The sequence below is a fragment of the Staurois parvus genome, unplaced genomic scaffold (assembly GCF_062004578.1).
Source record: "Staurois parvus isolate SC_StPar_1 unplaced genomic scaffold, SC_StPar_1.0 ptg000009l, whole genome shotgun sequence".
Lineage (NCBI taxonomy): Eukaryota > Metazoa > Chordata > Amphibia > Anura > Ranidae > Staurois > Staurois parvus.
The window spans coordinates 9,919,266-9,937,375 of NW_028317805.1; the positions used below are offsets into that span (position 1 = coordinate 9,919,266).

The window sequence follows — 18,110 nt, forward strand, 5'->3', positions numbered from 1 at the left end:
TAGCATTCTCTTGCCATCACTGACTCAACTTTTTTTTTTGGAAGGCCTTAAAATGTTATCCAGATCGGCTATCTGAATGTAATTCCAGGTTTCATTACAATATGTATACTTTTTCCCAAAAGAAAACCACATTCACAGAATTTCTTTGGAGAAAGTTTTTCCATCTTGCACCTTTGAATTTTCTCATTACTAAGGTGGAAAATGAATGTTGATTTGACTCCACTATCTATTAGAAATGGAAGGAATGTTCCAAAATTGATCATTTTCAAATACAATTCTATTATTTGTGTGTACCCTCTAATAGACCTTTCTTTCAGTCTGGATCCTCATCAAACACCAGTCCTCCACGAAGCTTAACCATTGTTATTTTAGCCACTTTGTTACAATTCTTTTTATCCTTAAGCCCAATCTATTCCTTTCCTTTCCATCTGTCAAGACACAAGACTTTGGGCAGCTTCCCTTCAGTGCCAGGACAGTTTACGGTTTTGTAAAAGAAGCATGAATAAGAAAGCGGATTATGGAATATAATGACACTCTTCTGAGGACGGGGGAGCATAATGACAGTAAACTGAAATACAGAGCAAACAATCTGTATCAAAGATTTCACTACATAAGAATTTTTCCCCATCATTTTTGAGTGCTTGCAACAATTAAAAATTAGAAGCACGTTGTATTTTACGAGGTTGTACCCTAGCCAGCAAGCTGAAGGCAGCAGCTACTTTTAAAATACATTTACAGGCATTTGCTCATGCATTTATATTCATTTTAATTTTATTGTTGTCCTTGGACAAGTGGCTTACAAGTGATTATTCAAGTTTTAAGATAGTCATACAAGGTTGTGAAATTTTTTTTACAAAGCTTGCTCCTAAGATCTGCAACCACATTTTTTTTTTTGTTCCTACAGAGTAGCAATGGCATGTCAATTACTATAGGATGATGCTCAGTGAACTGGTTTCTTTCATCAATTCATAATTACAACACATGTAATCCCAACCACTAACATCTCATGTAAGTTTTAACAGGGTAACATCATTCCAAAAGTGAAGTTCAATATTTTTAAATCTGCATATTTTGGTTGAATAATATTAGTGCGTGTGATTTTGTTTCTCGGTTGAACTGGATGGACTTGTGTCTTTTTTTCAACCAGATTAACTATGTAATATCTGTGTGATATGGCCATAAAGGTCCTTCTTTAGTTCCCCTCTGTGATAGGTTAACATTGCTGTGAATCTGTCCCTTAATTTGCTGCTTTGCTGTCACCTGGTCAAAACAGGCTTCTGATGGTGACTACAAGTGGCTGTTTCAATACATGTTACACAAGCATTATCCTTTGTTGTTACCAGCAGAAAAAAATGCCATACAGCCATCAAGGAGGATGCAGGAGATCAGCAGTGCTGAGATACAACAAAGGGCAATTGTTTAGAATCTACAGAGCTTAACAGGCTAAAGGGCAATCAATTAGGGACTACACATACTTCAAGTATATATCATTTATACACACTACTCACTAGAGTTAGATACATCTGTCACTCTGCGTCTCTAAGTTTCCATGCAATATCCTTATCAACCCAAAAGCTGCTGTCAGTGGTAAACATCTTTGCGGCAAGAGAAAGCAGACAGATGGCCTCAATACTGTGTTTTTGTGTGCAAACAGCAGACTGCAGATGTGTTTTCACCAAACTGTGCTGGTACTTCTGCGCGGAAGGATAAGGTCCTGGCTGTGCTATCTGGCTGGAGTGTCATAATCAGAAAACAGGCGGTACAGAAATAAAACTTCTTTGGCAAATTGACAAAAGATTCAAATTAATGGCAGTCTCTGTCACAAAGTGAATTAAAACCAACTCTGGTCAATTTTGTATCTTTGATTAGTGTACTGGACAAGGGTTAGAACCTCTGTCAGAATACTGCTGCTCTCTTTGTCTCTGCTAAGATGAGTTCCCGCCCTGGTGATGGGGGCACCAAGACAGATGAGCAGGCTGCTCCCTATTGATGGCACAAATAACAACATAAACTTAAAATGGAACTTAGCTGCATCTGAGCACCACAAACTGAAAACACTATTTAATTCATTTTTAATATTTAAAGCAAACTCACCCATCCATCCCTGCCACCATGCTTTGTTTTGTTAAGAAATAGGTTTGAAAAACATCTCCTACCCGCTAGCATTTCTAGCCACTGCCATCTTGAGTAAGGGCAGATGATTAATGTAATTTAGGTCCTGGAATCCATCTGTCCTTAGCTCAGGCATGCTGGCAGGAGGGTGTGCCTAGCTGAGAAAGCCTCTCTTACCCTCCTTGAGATAAAAGGAAAAAGAATGCCCATGAAGACTCCCGAGATGTATAACATAATTTTGGCCTAGACCAAAAACCAGGAAACTGAAGAAATGTTTAAAAAAAAAAAAAAAAAGGCTCCATGCACACCAGGGTTTTTTTTTTTAAAGTGGCTGTAATGGATAAAGGTTTTTACCTTCATGCATTCTATGCATGAAGATAAAAAACCTTCAGTGTGCAGTATCACCCCCAGCCGCCCTGATACCCCATTCGATCCAGTGATTTGCACTGGAATCTCAGCTGTCCAGGGACTCCCTCTCCTCATTGGCTTAGACAGAAGCAGGAGCCATTGGCTCCCACTGTTGTCAATCACAGCTAGTGAGCCAATGAGAAGAAAGAGGGTGAGGGGCCGAGCCGCGGCTCCGTGTAGCTAGCTGCTTGCTGTGGAGGCACCCGAAAGGAGGGAGGGGCCAGGAGAGCCTGTGGGGGACCTAAGAAGACAAGGACCCAGGCTGCTCTGTGCAAAACCACTGCACACAGACAGACAAGTTTGTTATTTTTTTTGTTAAAACGCTGGATAAAAAAAGCTGGAAGTAGCATTTTAGAAAAAGAAAAGCTAGAAAAAAAGCTGCTAGCAGCGTTTAGGCTCCATGCACACTAGCGTTTTTTTAAGCTTCTAGAAGTTATCAGCATACTTTTTTATACTCCTAGAAGCTAAATAGTGTTATCCTATGCGTCCATTCACATTACTTTAGGGTATTGGCATTTTTTGAAGTTCAGTGTCTAGGAGCAAAAAAAAATTTGTTTTTGTAGAGTTTTTGGAGGGTTTTTCCAGCAGAAAAAAATGCTAAATGCTACTAAACACTACAAAAATGCTTCCGACAGCTTTTTTTCTACATGTACTATAAAATGCTAATAAAAAGCTAACGCTCCTAAACGCTTTTGAATGCTACTAAAACGCTACTAAAAAACAATATTACCAGCATTTTTTTAGCTTACAAAGAAAAAAACTCTAATGTTCATGGAGCCTCTTTTGTTTGATTTTTTGTTTCTTTTTGATTCTTTTGTTCAAAAAGTAGAGTGCCACAAGGAACAGTGTGGTGCACTGTGGTGGGTCATGCATTGTACAGTGCATTGGGGTTCCATTGACCATGAATGGCAACACAGCACACTGCACATGGAGCAGGTACATTGGCATGTGTTGTGGAAATGTGAATGAACCTTTACAAAATTGGCCAAGTAGGTGCCAACTTCCCATATCATGCAGGGGACAAAAGAAACATAATCCGATGCAGTCCTAGAATGACCACATCTTCTGGCTGCCTAAAAATGATCAAAACAGCTAATCATCGAACAAGAAAGCTGGCAACAGGCCATACACATGGTGAATGCTGCCAGAGAAAAGTCTTAAACGAGCATCTCTGCACACAATCTGCACATACTGCATTCCTTTAAAAGCAAAGTTCACCCGCTATTAGGTTACATAATGCTTTCTGAACTTGGCAGTTATATTCGTTTTTGTGCTTCAGGAAGAACAAGCTTCCGTTATTACATTTTCAATAATATAAAACATAGTAACAGTGTAATCAGCTAGCCACAAATTGAAGAGGTGAAACAGTAATGCATGCATTCTTTTTCTATAAAACACTAAGGCCTATTGAAGCTACAATAATGGAAGAAAATGAAATTCATACATAGAGTGCATTTGTTCAGCTATCAACGGCCAAGGATGCAAATAAAACAAAGAATATGAAAAGGTACAAGAAACAGAATTGTAACTTAAAATAACATTTATGTAAAATGATAGACTGTTTACAAGTTGATGCTTTACACAGCATATTATTTTGTTCAAGCACCTTACTAAATCAGATCTAGCGCTGCACATACAGAATGAATATTTGATGAATATTAAAACATGTGCTCTGCCCAAACAAAGTGAGTGATAAGTATAATTTAATATAGTACTTCCTCCCTAACAGCACAGGTTCACCTTTTGTTTGCACTCTGACACTCGGTTCTGCTGCTTGAAGCAAAGAAAAAAAATGGTATTTCCAGGTATGGAGGAACATTTGACTCATTCCGCCTTTGGATTTGACCCTCTAATGTAAAGTTTCTCAACCAGGGTTCCTTCAGAGGTTGCTAGGGTTTCCTTGAGCAATGAGCAAGTTCTGCCTCTCAGATAAGTTCCCAATGACATCATTGATCCTTTTAGCTATCTGTAAGGGGGGAATTCTTCCCAATAACCATAAGTGTAAGAAGAATTCTTCCCACTGACCATCACACTAATGTATCATGAGCTGTAGATATAGTTAATTCTAGCAGGGTTACCCTGAGATTGGAAAGTAATTTCAAGGGTTGCTCTGTGTTGAAAGGGCTGGGAAACGTTTCCTTAATGCCTTCTTTGTGGTAGTAAGTCAATTTAATGTGTCAATGGGGAAACATTTAAAAAAAAACAAAAAACATATTCAGTACATCTCTGCAATACCAGTACATTTCTTGACATTTTATTCCTTTACCAAACCAACAAGTGCAAAAATCCAGTGCAAGGATCCTCCGGCTTATTCTTTATTCATTCTGCAGATCTGTGGGCTTCTTGATTGTTAGCCCAACAGTCATTAGACTAGCAGCCCTGACATGGGAAAATCCTGTTTCTACTAAGATGGCCTTCTCCACGCACAGACACAATGCGGAACAAGACACAAAGTAACTTAGGCACAATATCAGCAATCTCATATAACACAGTCCTTTGGGATAAAACACACTAACGTTTGCTTGATAAAGGAGCGCACCTGCCAGTACAGCTGCAGTGTGCATGCTCAGGAAAATGAAGATGTCATCACACCTCACGTTGCGTTCGAGTGTTCCAGCCCTTGCTTTTGGATTTCCTCCATTCAGCAGCCGGCTTCCTGGAACCGAACTAAGCAGGACTGTGCAGAGACATGGCTTTTTGGATTACGCAAAACCACAGACGTTTAGACCTATGACGGATACTGATGTGTCTTTGATTCTTGGTTTTATGTGAGCTGACAATTGTTTGTTTACAATAAATTTATTTTTAAATCATTACACTTAGAGGTTCCTTCTTCTTTCCCCTCCTTTGTACAATGTGGAATAAGGCTTGGTGTGATTCAGTAATGGGGTAAAGGTCTCCTTCAGGGAGTCTGCTTTATGGGCACAGGTCCCGCGGTATAGGTCCTGTATATAAAGTGAGATGTGACAGGGAAATGGGTTTTCTGTAACAACATACTTTAGGTGCTGTATGTTACCTATGGATACAGACAGTTCAGCTGGCACTAAAGTAAAAGGGTATGTGTATACAGGGGGCAACCACTGCAAGCATAAACAATATCAATCCTTTGCGCAAGAGCAGTCACCAAACTCTCTCCTCCACTGCAAATATAGGCATTGCTGCCATCTTGTGGGATGCTGGTGGGTAATGTCAGTAGCAGAAGAGAAAGGAGCATGGGTGAAGGCAAAATGAAAACAATCATTAAATTCCGTTACTAAAAACGTCAGGCAGCCACCACATCGCTCTCTGCACAACCTTGCTTGCAGAGAATCACATAACACACATAGAACTCAGTTTCCTTATTGCATTCTGGTTTTCATCTATATCTTGTATATATAGAATATGACAAAAAAAAGTAAAGTTTTAAAATGTCAGCAATAATGTTTGCATGTGCTCCAATATCGTTATTGTAAGTGTGGTCCATGAAATCCCCCATGCCCATGACATTCCACAGTTGCAATGGCCTTTAAAGGATACGTTTATCTTTAGTAACATGTTACACCCAGATTCACTGTGTAACATGTTACTAAATAACCTGCTGCCACCCCAACCTGATCCCACACTGTGACAGCTGGTGGAGGACCCTCTTCCCGCACCTGTTGTCACAATTCAAAAACAACGTGGGCACATAGTCACATCATTCATTACAGAGTTCTGTGAATAAACTACATCTACTGTCAGCCATTGAGGCTGAAAGCTAGTAGTTCTCAATGAACTATGAGGGCACTGGTGAGCACTCTCATAGTTCACTGATCTTCCTAGACTTCAGTAACTGCCTGCCCGGAGGTACAAGCAGAGAGCTCTACTGACAGTATGCAGGAGCCTGGCACTGGATTTGTGATCTGCTGCTCGCAGGTGCAATGCTTTACAGGCTTGTAGAGGAAAAAAAAATAATAAATATGCTTTTTTTTACCTGCAAAAAAAGGTGCCTTTATTTTTTTAAAAGGCGAGATTATCCTTTAAGTGAACTTAGCAATGGCTCTAAAATTTCTCAAAGCAAAATTGCAATATATTTGATCTTAAAATGAAAGGATTACAAACCTTATATACATCTCTTCTCTCTCAATCTCTTTGTAGAAATTCTGCAAAGACAAAATAACAAATGTTACTTTTAGCTGTCATTCCTTGTCTTTCCGTAGCTTTCATAGGTATCCAATAACTTCTCTGATTTAGGAATTGCATTTGTCCATTAAAAATATTATTGGGTACATGTATGAAAACTTGATTTCCATGACTAGTCTGGTTTTTGAAAAGATTGTCTTTTAAGTACATTAGTTTCATGCGGCTTTTTTTGGATTGACTGGGGCCGGCTTCTTGGATTACAGGTTGGAAGAGCCTTTAGTATCTCTGAGAGTCTGACCATCTTTCTTCTCATTACATAAGCAAGGGAGTAAGAGCATGGAATAACATCCTTCAGGTGTACATGAACAGACTAGTAGTAATGGGAGGGTACCTACTTGCTTGCCCCAAATGTGGAATTGGGTATTGTACAAGAAAAATAAAATATTTCAGCGCACAGGGTGGGTTGCAGATCAACACTATATACAGTACAACCAGCCTGTTTTTCCCAAAATGATCAGTCCCACCGGTTGTAGCCATCAAAACTGATCATTATATTCTGCGGGAGGGAAGCACAATATTGGTACAGGAGTGACACATCAAATGTGAGGGTGAAGCAATCGGCAAACTTTTTTAATTCAACCCGCTGGTTGAATGAAAACAATGTAAAATGCATGGCCTGCCCAAGACTGCATTAAAATTGCTCGTCTTCTCTCTCAGTTGTTATTTCTGCTTATGGTAAAGAGTGAAGATGGTCCAGTGTTACCACACAATTATAGCAGTTGTTTGCTTGGCTAGGAGGGAGTATTCTCAAAATATGTGCTATGTATCTTTAAGCAAAACAGGCTTAAATGTCCACAAAATATGGTAGAGTGTAGAATACAGAAGACCATCAGAAGACTTTGAATATTTTTATGGACTGCAGAGAAATAATTTAAAACATAAAAAAAACAAAAACAAAACAAAACTGAAAAGTGATGTTTTCTCTGGTTTAAGTTTTGGATAGTGTAGCGAACAGCTAAAATGTTTAATTTTCCTTTGTATCCCTGTCCAGGAGATTTTTCTGAACTTACTGGGTGGTCATTGTGATTGGAAGTGAGAGGAAATATCAACAATTGGCACACACAAAATAACAACATAACCGTTTTGAACAGTGGGGAATATTTAAAGTGTTACTAAACCCAGGCCCCTGCATTCACTATATCTGGTCTCCCACAGTACACACAACATGGAAATGCAACTATTTTAGTAAACATAAACTGCTAAATACCTTTTCTCATCAGCAGTTAGAGCAGTCTTGTGACTTCTATCAGTGTTCAGCAAAGCACTGGTTACAGCTTGTAGGAGGAGTTTTCATTCTCCTGTAGCAGGATATCTGATCTCTGTCTGGAGAGTGCTGATTGGTACAAAAAATGGCCACTGCCCCAGTCTATAACTGGCCATCAGAGCAAGGAGCACATGGAAGGGCGACACATGTCAAACAACAAAAAAGAAAAATTCCCAGCTCTAACTTGCCAGCCAGCCTGCAAACAAACTGAATTAGCCTGTCTAACAGTATGCATTAAAAACAGGGGTTTAAAATTGGAGAGTTAGGAACTACAGAATACTGGGGTGTCGTGATGAGGCTCTGTAGCTTACGCATGTGTTTGCAAATGTGTGCTAACTAAACTCCTGATTTAAACACATACTGTTTGACAGGTTAATTCGGTTTGTTTGCAGGCTGGCTGGCAAGTTAGAGCTGGGAATTTTTCTTTTTTGTTGTTTGAGAGTGCTGATTGGCCCTGTGCTGATCACATGCACTCTCTGAAGAAAAAAATACCCACCAAACTGAGCATGTGCAGCTTGTCCCTAGCCTCTGTTCTATCAGGAGATATTTGGGAGAGACTGGAAGAAGGGGCGGATCAGAGAAGACAGGATCAAACATCCATTTTACACAATGGTTCCACAGGGAATATAACAAGCATGCTTTACTGCATATACAGACAGATTTTACTGTTGTGGGTTTAGTAACACTTTCATGTCAAAGTTTGTACTTCTGTCTGTGTCTCCACCAGAGAGCTTTCCTACTACTTTCCTGTATGATCGTCCTGGACAGGAAGAAAGGGAATGCATTCCTAACAGTGGCACAGACAGCTATACAAATCAGAAATTCTATGCATTGTGTACTGTTTCACATAATAAAAAAACATTTTTTATTCTGGAGTTCCGCTTTAAGGCATATTGACAAATCTAAGTCATTACATTGTGTTCCATGCCATTAGGAAAGTATACGTTTCTTTCCTTTTTCTCAGGAGACACTGACCAGAACATTGACCGTGCAGCTCATCCGGTTCTCTTTGTTCTCATCATGCATTATCGTTCTATAGTCCAACAGTCTCTCCATGAGGCGAACAACCAAGTTCACAAAGGTCTCTCCAGTCTTTGCCAGATACTTATGTTTCCTACAGTGCTCCAAGAGTCTACAATAAGGAAGAAAAAAAAAACTTCAATCCTGTTCCTGAATGTTATTTTAATTCCTGTGCTTCATTAACACATGTTAATTATAAATGAAGTGTAAAGTTCACGGCTTGCTTGTTATTGTCTCCTGTGCCTATACTTGGGTATAAAGCTTAGCGGTTAATCAACACTTACATTTTCTCAAACAACACTTTGTACTGCTCATCCCCTCGCCCTCCTTCCACTTCATGGTCCAACTTCGTGATAATCTCATTCTCAAACTGAAAGATACAGAACATAAACACAAGTTCAGGTGTACTGATAGCATAACAAATATACAACATTTTGTCAAACATTTCATAAAGAATAATACACCATTAAAGCTGAATTTCATGCAGATATAAGACACAAATGAATTCAGTTCTATATTCATTATTACATTCTTAAACATATTTTAGGCAGGCAGTAAAGTTCCTGAGTTCAACTTGATATCAGCCTCTTGCAGTCTCTGTGGAGCAGAGCTCAGACTGGGGGAAGAAAAGTAGCATAAGGGGCCAGTCAGTTGTGCTGCAGAGCAAGGATAGGACGAGAGAGCAGATTGACAGAGAGATGAGCTCATCAGGATCCTGCTTCTCCCTTTTCATTGTTCAATCCACAGGCTGGGGGGGGAGAGGGGGGTTAACAAGACCAGTAAGTTTAGCTAAAATGGAAATAAAAATCAGGTCACCTCCTCATCCAGAGAGGGCTGCTATGTGTGATAGTGCTGTGCACGTTTCAGCACTGGCTGGACAAAAACACACATCCCCATCCCCATTTGCCTGAAGTTCAGATTCAAAATGGTTTATAAGGCTATTAAAGACATAATAGTGATCTACAGGACTCTCCCTTATTGTTCTAAATGTAACATGACCGTAGGCACTTTTTTGCACATAGTCTGGAGATGTGAAACACATTCCGTAAGACGGTACTGTTACAAAGTGACAGGCACCTTGTAGATCCTCCTTAAGTCTACTACTGACCAAGCTAATGTGTAGTATGCCTTTGCTCTTTTTACATTCTAGTTATACACTCACCGGCCACTTTATCAGGTACACTGTGCTAGTGCCACAAAATATCCCCCACACCATTACATCACCACCACCAGTGTGAATCGTTGATACAAGGCAGGATGGATCCATGCTTTCATGTTGTTTACGCCAAATTCTGACCATGTCATCTGAATGTCGCAGCAACCAATTTGCCAATTCTCCTCTGACATCAACAAGGCATTTTTTTCCAAACAGCTGTTGCTCACAGGATATTTTCTCTTTTCTGGACCATTCTCTGTAAACCCTAGAGATGGTTGTGCGTAAAAATCCCAGTATATCAGCAGTATTTGAAATACTCAGACCAGCCCGTCTGTCACGCACCTGATAGGAGACTGAAGTGACAAGGTCGACCTCACTTGTGTCACTAGCCCTGACCCCACTGGAGGTGGAACAGAGGGTGTCTAGGGATCAGGGGAACAAGAGCGCCAGTAGATGTTGTTTGCAGCTCTTGCGGCTGGTGACCTTGGAAGACTGATGAACCTCCGATTCAGGCACAGTAGTAATATGCAAAGCTGGTATGGTAGATCGCCAGGTGTGCACCAGAGCAAGGCAGGGAGCTGGGATGGGAGACAGGAGCAGTGTCAAAGGAATAGCCAGGGTCATCAACGGGCAGACAGTGAGGTACCAAATCAGAAGCAAGCCAAAGTCAGGAGCAGAGCCGAAGTCAGGAACCAGTATCAAGCAGGAGAGTAATCAGAGTCAGGTCAGGAACAAGCCGGGTCAGCAACAAGGAAATACTACAGGAAACGAGCAGGAAACGGGGAACAGCTGAAGACCGGTCAGCACTCAGCACAGGCAGAGGCACCTTTTCAATAGTCCGTCTGCGCCAATCTTTGCCGTGCGAGATCACGCATTTCTGTGCGCATGCGCACGTCTATTCGCCAGTCATCTCATGGAAATACCCTTACATTGCCTCCCCCTTAGGAGCAGCCTCCGGATGCCTACTATAGCTTGTTTTTCAGGATGAAGATGAAGGTAAGCCTTCACTAACCGTGGAGCATGGACATTAGCGGATGGTTCCCAGGAATTATCCTCTAGACCGTAGCCTTTCTATTTGATGAGGAACTTGGTCTGACCATCCCTCTTTCTACAATCCAGGATATCCTCCACCTCGTATTCTTCATTACTTTCGACCAGCAGTGGAGCAGGAATCTCCGGATCTCGATTTGGAAATATACTTGGTATAGTTGGTTTTAACAGGGAAATATGGAATACCGGATGAATCTTCATATTCTCTGGTAGTATTAATTCGAAAGCCAAAGGGTTAATTTTTCTCTTAATTGTAAATGGTCCCAGGTACCTTGGACCAAGCTTCTTTGAAGGACAGTTCAATTTTAGGTTTGTGGTAGATACCCAGACTTTGTGTCCTGGTTTCAGATTTAGGTTGCCCCTTCTTTTTCTGTCAAAAAATTTTTTGTTACTTGCTTGAGCCTCTAAAATAGTATTTTGTAGTATTTGGCCATTCCTACTGAGGAAATCCATCCTTTCTTGTACTGCCGGGACAGCGGGTCCCACTGGTATTTCAGGAAGGAAGGAAGGGTGATATCCATAGCTGGCGTAAAAAGGGGACTGTTTGGTAGCAGAGTGGATGGAGTTGTATGCAAATTCAGCTAACGGAAGGAGAGACACCCAGTCATCCTGTGAATACGATGAGAAACATCGTAGGTATTGTTCCAGAGTCTGGTTTGTCCTCTCCATTTGTCCATTTGTTTGGCCATGATACGCAGAAGAGAAGCGAAGTTTGATCTCTAGAGAGGCCAAGGCGAAACTGATACTGGAGAGCAGACTCGTTCCATTGTGTGTCAGAACTCCATATACGGAACTCTGTGACATATTCCTCTATAGGCCTTGGGCCCTGCTGTAGCTTGCGAAGCATAGATTCTGCAGTCTGATGATGGAAGGGATCAGCGTAAAGTTGGGACATCGCTGAGAAAAAAAAGAGTCCATTGAAGTCAGAGCCGGATCATGTTGCTCACGAAAGCGGTGTGCCCAGGATTGGGGTTCATTCTGAAGGAGTGAAATAAAGAATCCCACTTTTGGTGCTTTGTGATGCAAAGGTTCTTGGGAGTAGAGAAAAATATAGCTCACAGGAGTTACGAAAGGTTCGGAACTTCCTGCGGTCTCCCGTGAAAAACTCAGGTATTGGCACCCAGGGTTCCGGTAGAGGAGAAGTTCCATGAATCATACTGAGCTCTGTCTGAGTAGTTATATCTGAACCTGCAGAGGGACCTATGGCTGTGGAAACATTAGACTTGGTTGGTAGTTGGTTCTCCAGATCCTCAAGGTTTCTTTGCAAACTCTGCACCAAGTAATACAAGGCAGAGATTGATTGACATTTGTCCCCCATTGCAGAGGCCTCCCTTTCAGACTCCATCATTGGCTGACTGGTACTGTCATGTACCTGATAGGAGACTGAAATGACGAGGTCGGCCTCACTTGTGTCACTAGCCCTGACCCCACTGGAGGTGGAACAGAGGGTGTCTAGGGATCAGGGAGACAGCAGCGCCAGAAGTTGTTTGCAGCTCTTGCGGCTGGTGACCTTGGAAGACTGATGAACCTCCGATTCAGGCACAGTAGTAATATGCAGAGCTGGTATGGAAGATCGCCAGGTGTGCACCAGAGCAAGGCAGGGAGCTGGGATGGGAGACAGGAGCAGTGTCAAAGGAATAGCCAGGGTCATCAGCGGCGGACAGCGAGTTACCAAATCAGAAGCAAGCCGAAGTCAGGAACCAGTATCAAGCAGGAGAGTAATCAGAGTCAGGTCAGGAACAAGCCGAGTCAGCAACAAGGAAATCCCACAGGAAACAAGCAGGAAACGGGGAACAGCTGAAGACCAGTCAGCACTCAGCACAGGCAGAGGCACCTTTTAAATAGTCCGTCTGGCGCCAATCTTCGCCGTGCGTGATCGCGCATTTCTGTGCACATGCGCACGTCTATTCGCCAGCCGTCTCACGGGAATTCCCTTACACCTTCTGGCACCAACAACTATGCCACAGTCAAAGTCCCTTAAATCCACTTTCTTCCCCATTCTGATGCTCGGTTTGACTTTAGCAAGTTGTCTTTACCACATCTAAATGCCTAAATGCATAGAGTTGCTGCCATGTGATTGGCTGATTAGCAATTTATGTTACCAAGCAATTGTACCTACTAAAGTGGCCGCTGAGTGTACATTGTAGTAATAATAATAGCAGTGACATCGTAGTTAGATTGATAAAAAGATGCATATCCATCAAGTTCATAAATCAAAACGACCATAAACCAGCAGCTGATCTTGAGGAAGGCAAAACCCTAAAGCCAACAAGACAACTCCTCAGATTAATCTCATTTGTTTTTTTTAGCATTAAGATACATTCATATGCTATGCTTCTAGGAACACCACATGCCCTTTTTTTAAAGCAATAAATCACAACACCTAGAACCCATTTTTGTGGAACAACATTTTCACGGCTTATAGCTGAGAACACTTTTCATATGCAAAGGTTCAGGCTGTTCTTCTTGCCATTAACAGTATCCCCAATGTCTTTTGTGGTAACCTTAAAGTTGACAATATTCCAATAAATTTCTGTATGGACCGTTTGGATATTTATACAAGATAATATCACCCCTTAACCTACTTTTGAGGGTTATTAAATCTAGTTCAAGCTTTCCTTATAGATGAAGTCACGAGGCTTTCCTTATCTGCAATATTTTCAGGTCCATGACATCTTTTTAGTACAATGTGTTCAAAACTGAATTACATAATAAAGAGGAGTATGGTCAAAGTTTTTTTGGCCATACTGCCTTTGTGTGTCACACAAGTGCACTTACTTTTGCGTTTCTGTGACCCAGAATCAACAGATGGCGGGCTAAAGCCTGCTATTAGCTGATGTCACAGAGCTGTTGCAGGTTCAGGAACTCAGAGAATGGCTGAGAGCCAAAGTCAGCTGCGCCTGTAGCATGTCCAGCCTGCCGCTCCAGTGATTGACAATCATTGCACTTCACTCCAAGCAGACTGAGAGCTGAGCAATCACTGTTAATGATTACTCAGCTCTCAGGCTTAGAACCAGCAGGGGACAGTTGCAGCATCAGATCTATTCTGCGTGAAGGTAAGTATGGATTTTTTTTTTTAATTCCAATATGTCTCCATCAAAGAAACTCATGCTTACTAGCTCTGAGTTAGCAGAAGGCATGTTGGACCTCTTTGGAGAGACTACAGTTTTCACACGGAGAGCAAGGATCCCTCTCTGCAGAATACTGGCAAGAGATATGCTTTTTTTTTTTTTTTTTTTTCTTAACGGAGGCCGTGCCTGAGAAAAGGAGTTGTAAGACTTTGTATGTCTTGTTTTAAAGCACTTGGAAGGTATTTAGCGGATTTAAAGGATACGTTCACCTTTGGAACATGTTACATGTTCCACCTGTTTTTAGGGTGGAACATGTAACATGTTTCCATAGATGCAGCTGCGCACACCCCCCTCCCTCCGACAGATCGTACGGGGAGAAGATTCCTCGTACTGTCAGTTTTGAAAACAGTATGGCTGTGTGTGGTCCCGCCCACACAGCCATGTCACTCATTCACAGCGTTCTGTGTTCTGTGAATGAGTGCCTACAAGTCCCAACAGCCTTAGCTGTGGGCTTGTAGTTTTCAGTGAACTAACACAGTGCTGTGGAGTGCCTTTGTAGTTCATTGATGCTTCCTATCAGTATATCTGTTTGCTCGTACATCCCATATGGCAAGAAGATATTCTGACAGGTCTGCAGGAGACCTGCATGGCATCAACGATCTACAAAAATAGTAAATGCACATTTTTGTTACCTGCAAAAAATGTGCATTTATTATTTTTGTCCAAAAGGTGAACTTATCCTTTAAACAGCTGGGTTTTAAAGCCATATTTTCAGATTTTGGTATATGTCAAATTGTGACAGGTTCTCTTTAAAGTCCTTTCATACAAGCCAGGCAGGGTTTGCAAATACCCCCAAAGAACATATAAAGAAATAATGCGACCATTCATGGAATTTTACTTGTTAACTTTCATATTCCTTTTTTCTTTTTCTTTTGCATTTCAGTTTTTGGATAAAAATTAGCATAATTAAAAGAACAGAAAACAGGATGTGGCTTTAATTAAAATTACTATCATTATCTCTTCCCATAATTACATATTACCTATTATCGCTTACAACCTTTCAGGAGAATTGTGCAGTTGATTAATTTAGTATGTTAAATACGATCATAAATTTGACCTTTTTTTTCAGAGCAGAAATTAGCTGAAACTGAGATATTTATATCAGTTTAGATAAGTATTGAGGGTAGAAGGCGTATCGCACCCTGGCGGTTTGACCTTTTGCTATGCTCAGGCTGTGACCTTACAGATAAGCCAATGCACTACACTGGATACATACAAAATTGACAGAACATGTTTTTTTTCCCCAAAGTGCTCGCACATCCATTGGTGAAAGGAGTAATAAATTGTCCACAGCCTGTGTGGCTACCGCAGGACGGATTCACTGGCATGCTCTCGCAAGCCTCTCTTACTGGGCTGCTCTTCTGAACTGTGTTGCTGCACAGTTCCCTGTACCTTCTGTAACAAACTGTAAGGCCAAAATATATTACATCTTTACTGTTACATTTACATCATTGCAGGCTGAAAAAAAAAAAAAAAAACGGGTCCAGATTGGCATTCTGGCTATTCTCTTTTTTGATAGAGGGTCAGTTTGAGAGTTTATATGGGCCTGTCCTACCATGAGCTGCTCATCTAGAATCAAATCTGCCTAATGAAACAATTTCTGATCAAACACAGGCGATACTTGCACAACAATGTAAAGAAGGTGCTGCAACAATTAGACAGTGTGGTATTTTAGTGAAAACACTTTTTTCTTTGCAGCACAGGGTTCCTGGGTTCAACTCCAACTAGAACACTACAATCGACAGTGGATATAAAAAGTCTGATTTCTGCGATGTAAAAAAACAAAGACAAAGATAAATCATTTCAAAACTTTTTCCACCTTTAATGTAACCTATAAACTGTACACCTCAGTTGAACAACAAACTGAGATCTTTTAGGTGGAGGGAAGTAAAAATAAAAAACTAAAAAAATATGGTTGCATAAATGTGCACACCCTTAAACTAATACTTTGTTGAAGCACCTTTCGATTTTATTCCAGCACTCAGTCCTTTTGGGTATGAGTCTATCAGCATGACACATCTCCACTTGGCAGTATTTGCCCACTCTTCCTTGCAAAAACACTCAAATTTGCCATTGGCTCCCACTGATGCCTCAGCCAATCAGGAGTGAAAGTTCCCAGAGAAACGAGGCTCTCGTGGACATCGATGGATCAAGAGGGGGCTCAGGTAAGTGTTTTGGGGGGGCTGGGGGGCTGCTACACACAGGTTTTTTTTCCTTCATGCATAGGATGCATGAATGTAATACACCTAGAGCCTTTAGAACCACTTTCAGGTAAAAAAACACTCCACTACCTGTTCTAGCCTCCCCATCGCTAAGCATTTACCTGACTGATCCAGCACTGCCTCAGCTGCAGCACCACTCCCCTCATTTCCTGGTCTCACAGGAGACACTGGGCGCTGCAGGAGCCATATCTTCCTGCTGCTGTCAAACGCCTGTGGGGGGGCATGGACTACTGGCAGTGTCTGCATCACACACAGAGCACACAGCCTGGCTCTGAAGTGTATGCATGGGTGCCCCTATAGTACACAGCTTGCCAAGGAGCCATCCAGAGGAAGGAGGATTGGAGAGCGTTGGCTCAGGATTGCCAAAGAGGAAGCAAGGGACAGCTCTGAGCAATATTGCTGCACAGAGCAGGTAAATATTACCTCTTTTTTTTTTATTTCAGCAAAAAGAAAAAAATATCACTTTAAAGATTGGAAAGTGATATTATGATTTTGTTTTGCGTTTAATACTGCTTTAAGAGCCACTTAAAAAATGCATACTTAAAAAGCAATATAGTAACCTTGGTGGAAAGTTGTTAACTTAAAAGGCCAAATGACAAAAGGGCACCGTGCTATAGGAGGAAAAGATGTGAAATAGATTTCCACAGGAGCAAAGTCTAGCCGACTCAATAGTTTGTTTCAGAAAAATCTAGTGTTTCTAAATGCAAAGTATCACTAGCTAGCAACATATATCCTGTATATATGAAATAAAACCAAAGACTGGTGATCCAGGGAGCATCTGTCGTTTGCCTTAGGTGATTAGGAAGAACTTTTGCCTTCCTCTGAATTAACTGCTGATTTAGAGTTTCAAGGATGCAGGTTTTACATTTATTTGGTTTTGCCTTTTGTTTGAACTCTATGAACTTGTGTTCTTATTAAACCTATTTACGTAATGGCAATAACGGCACTCATTTATACAAGTAATTATGTCCAAAAGATGAGACCCAAATTTGCACTTTGAGACCAAACACAATATACTTTATCCATCCTTCAGTGACCCTAATATGACATTTAATAATGGCATAGTAAGATATCGAAAATAATGTGTTCCGAGAGTTCGGTCTTACAACATGTGGAACCGCTATAAACAGCCATAATGGATCCACGAACGCTAGAGTTCAAAGCCGATCCAAGATTATTGCTGTGATTCTTTACAACTTACAAGTTGCTGGGGAATAGCAGAACAACAAAACTCCCAAACTATTAAGGTCTCGGTTCCATTAAAACTTAATGAGTACAGTTCTAGTTGCTTAAATGCTCTATGCGCCAATAATTATTAAGTGTTTGCTCTTTACTCACCTGCATTGGGATGCACTAACGGCTCACAGTATATCTACACTGAACATTTACATTAGGATCTAGAACGTTAATTTCCATCACAAACTTATTAATTCTTTCAGCTCTTTCTGTTAAGTCTGAAAACTGTCTCTGGAGCTACACATGGCTAAATATCACTTCACAGAAATTTACACAGATGAAAGCTATTTTTTCATTTTTTTAAAATGTTAGGATTTTGTATTTTTTTCTAGTAGATGCAGAGTTGTCAT

General features: G+C 41.0%; 1 protein-coding gene across 2 annotated transcripts in view; it reads right to left on the reverse strand.

The window, feature by feature from the left end:
• DOCK1 (dedicator of cytokinesis 1) overlaps positions 1-18,110 on the reverse strand; it is a 536,657-nt gene that overhangs the window by 92,011 nt on the left and 426,536 nt on the right. For both annotated transcript variants that reach the window (XM_089669568.1, XM_089669578.1), the window contains exons 34-36: positions 9,250-9,335; positions 8,921-9,077; positions 6,601-6,641 (exon numbers count right to left, since the gene is read on the reverse strand). In XM_089669568.1, the coding sequence (XP_089525694.1) occupies positions 6,601-6,641; positions 8,921-9,077; positions 9,250-9,335 (284 nt within the window). The remainder of the gene's footprint in view (positions 1-6,600; positions 6,642-8,920; positions 9,078-9,249; positions 9,336-18,110) is intronic.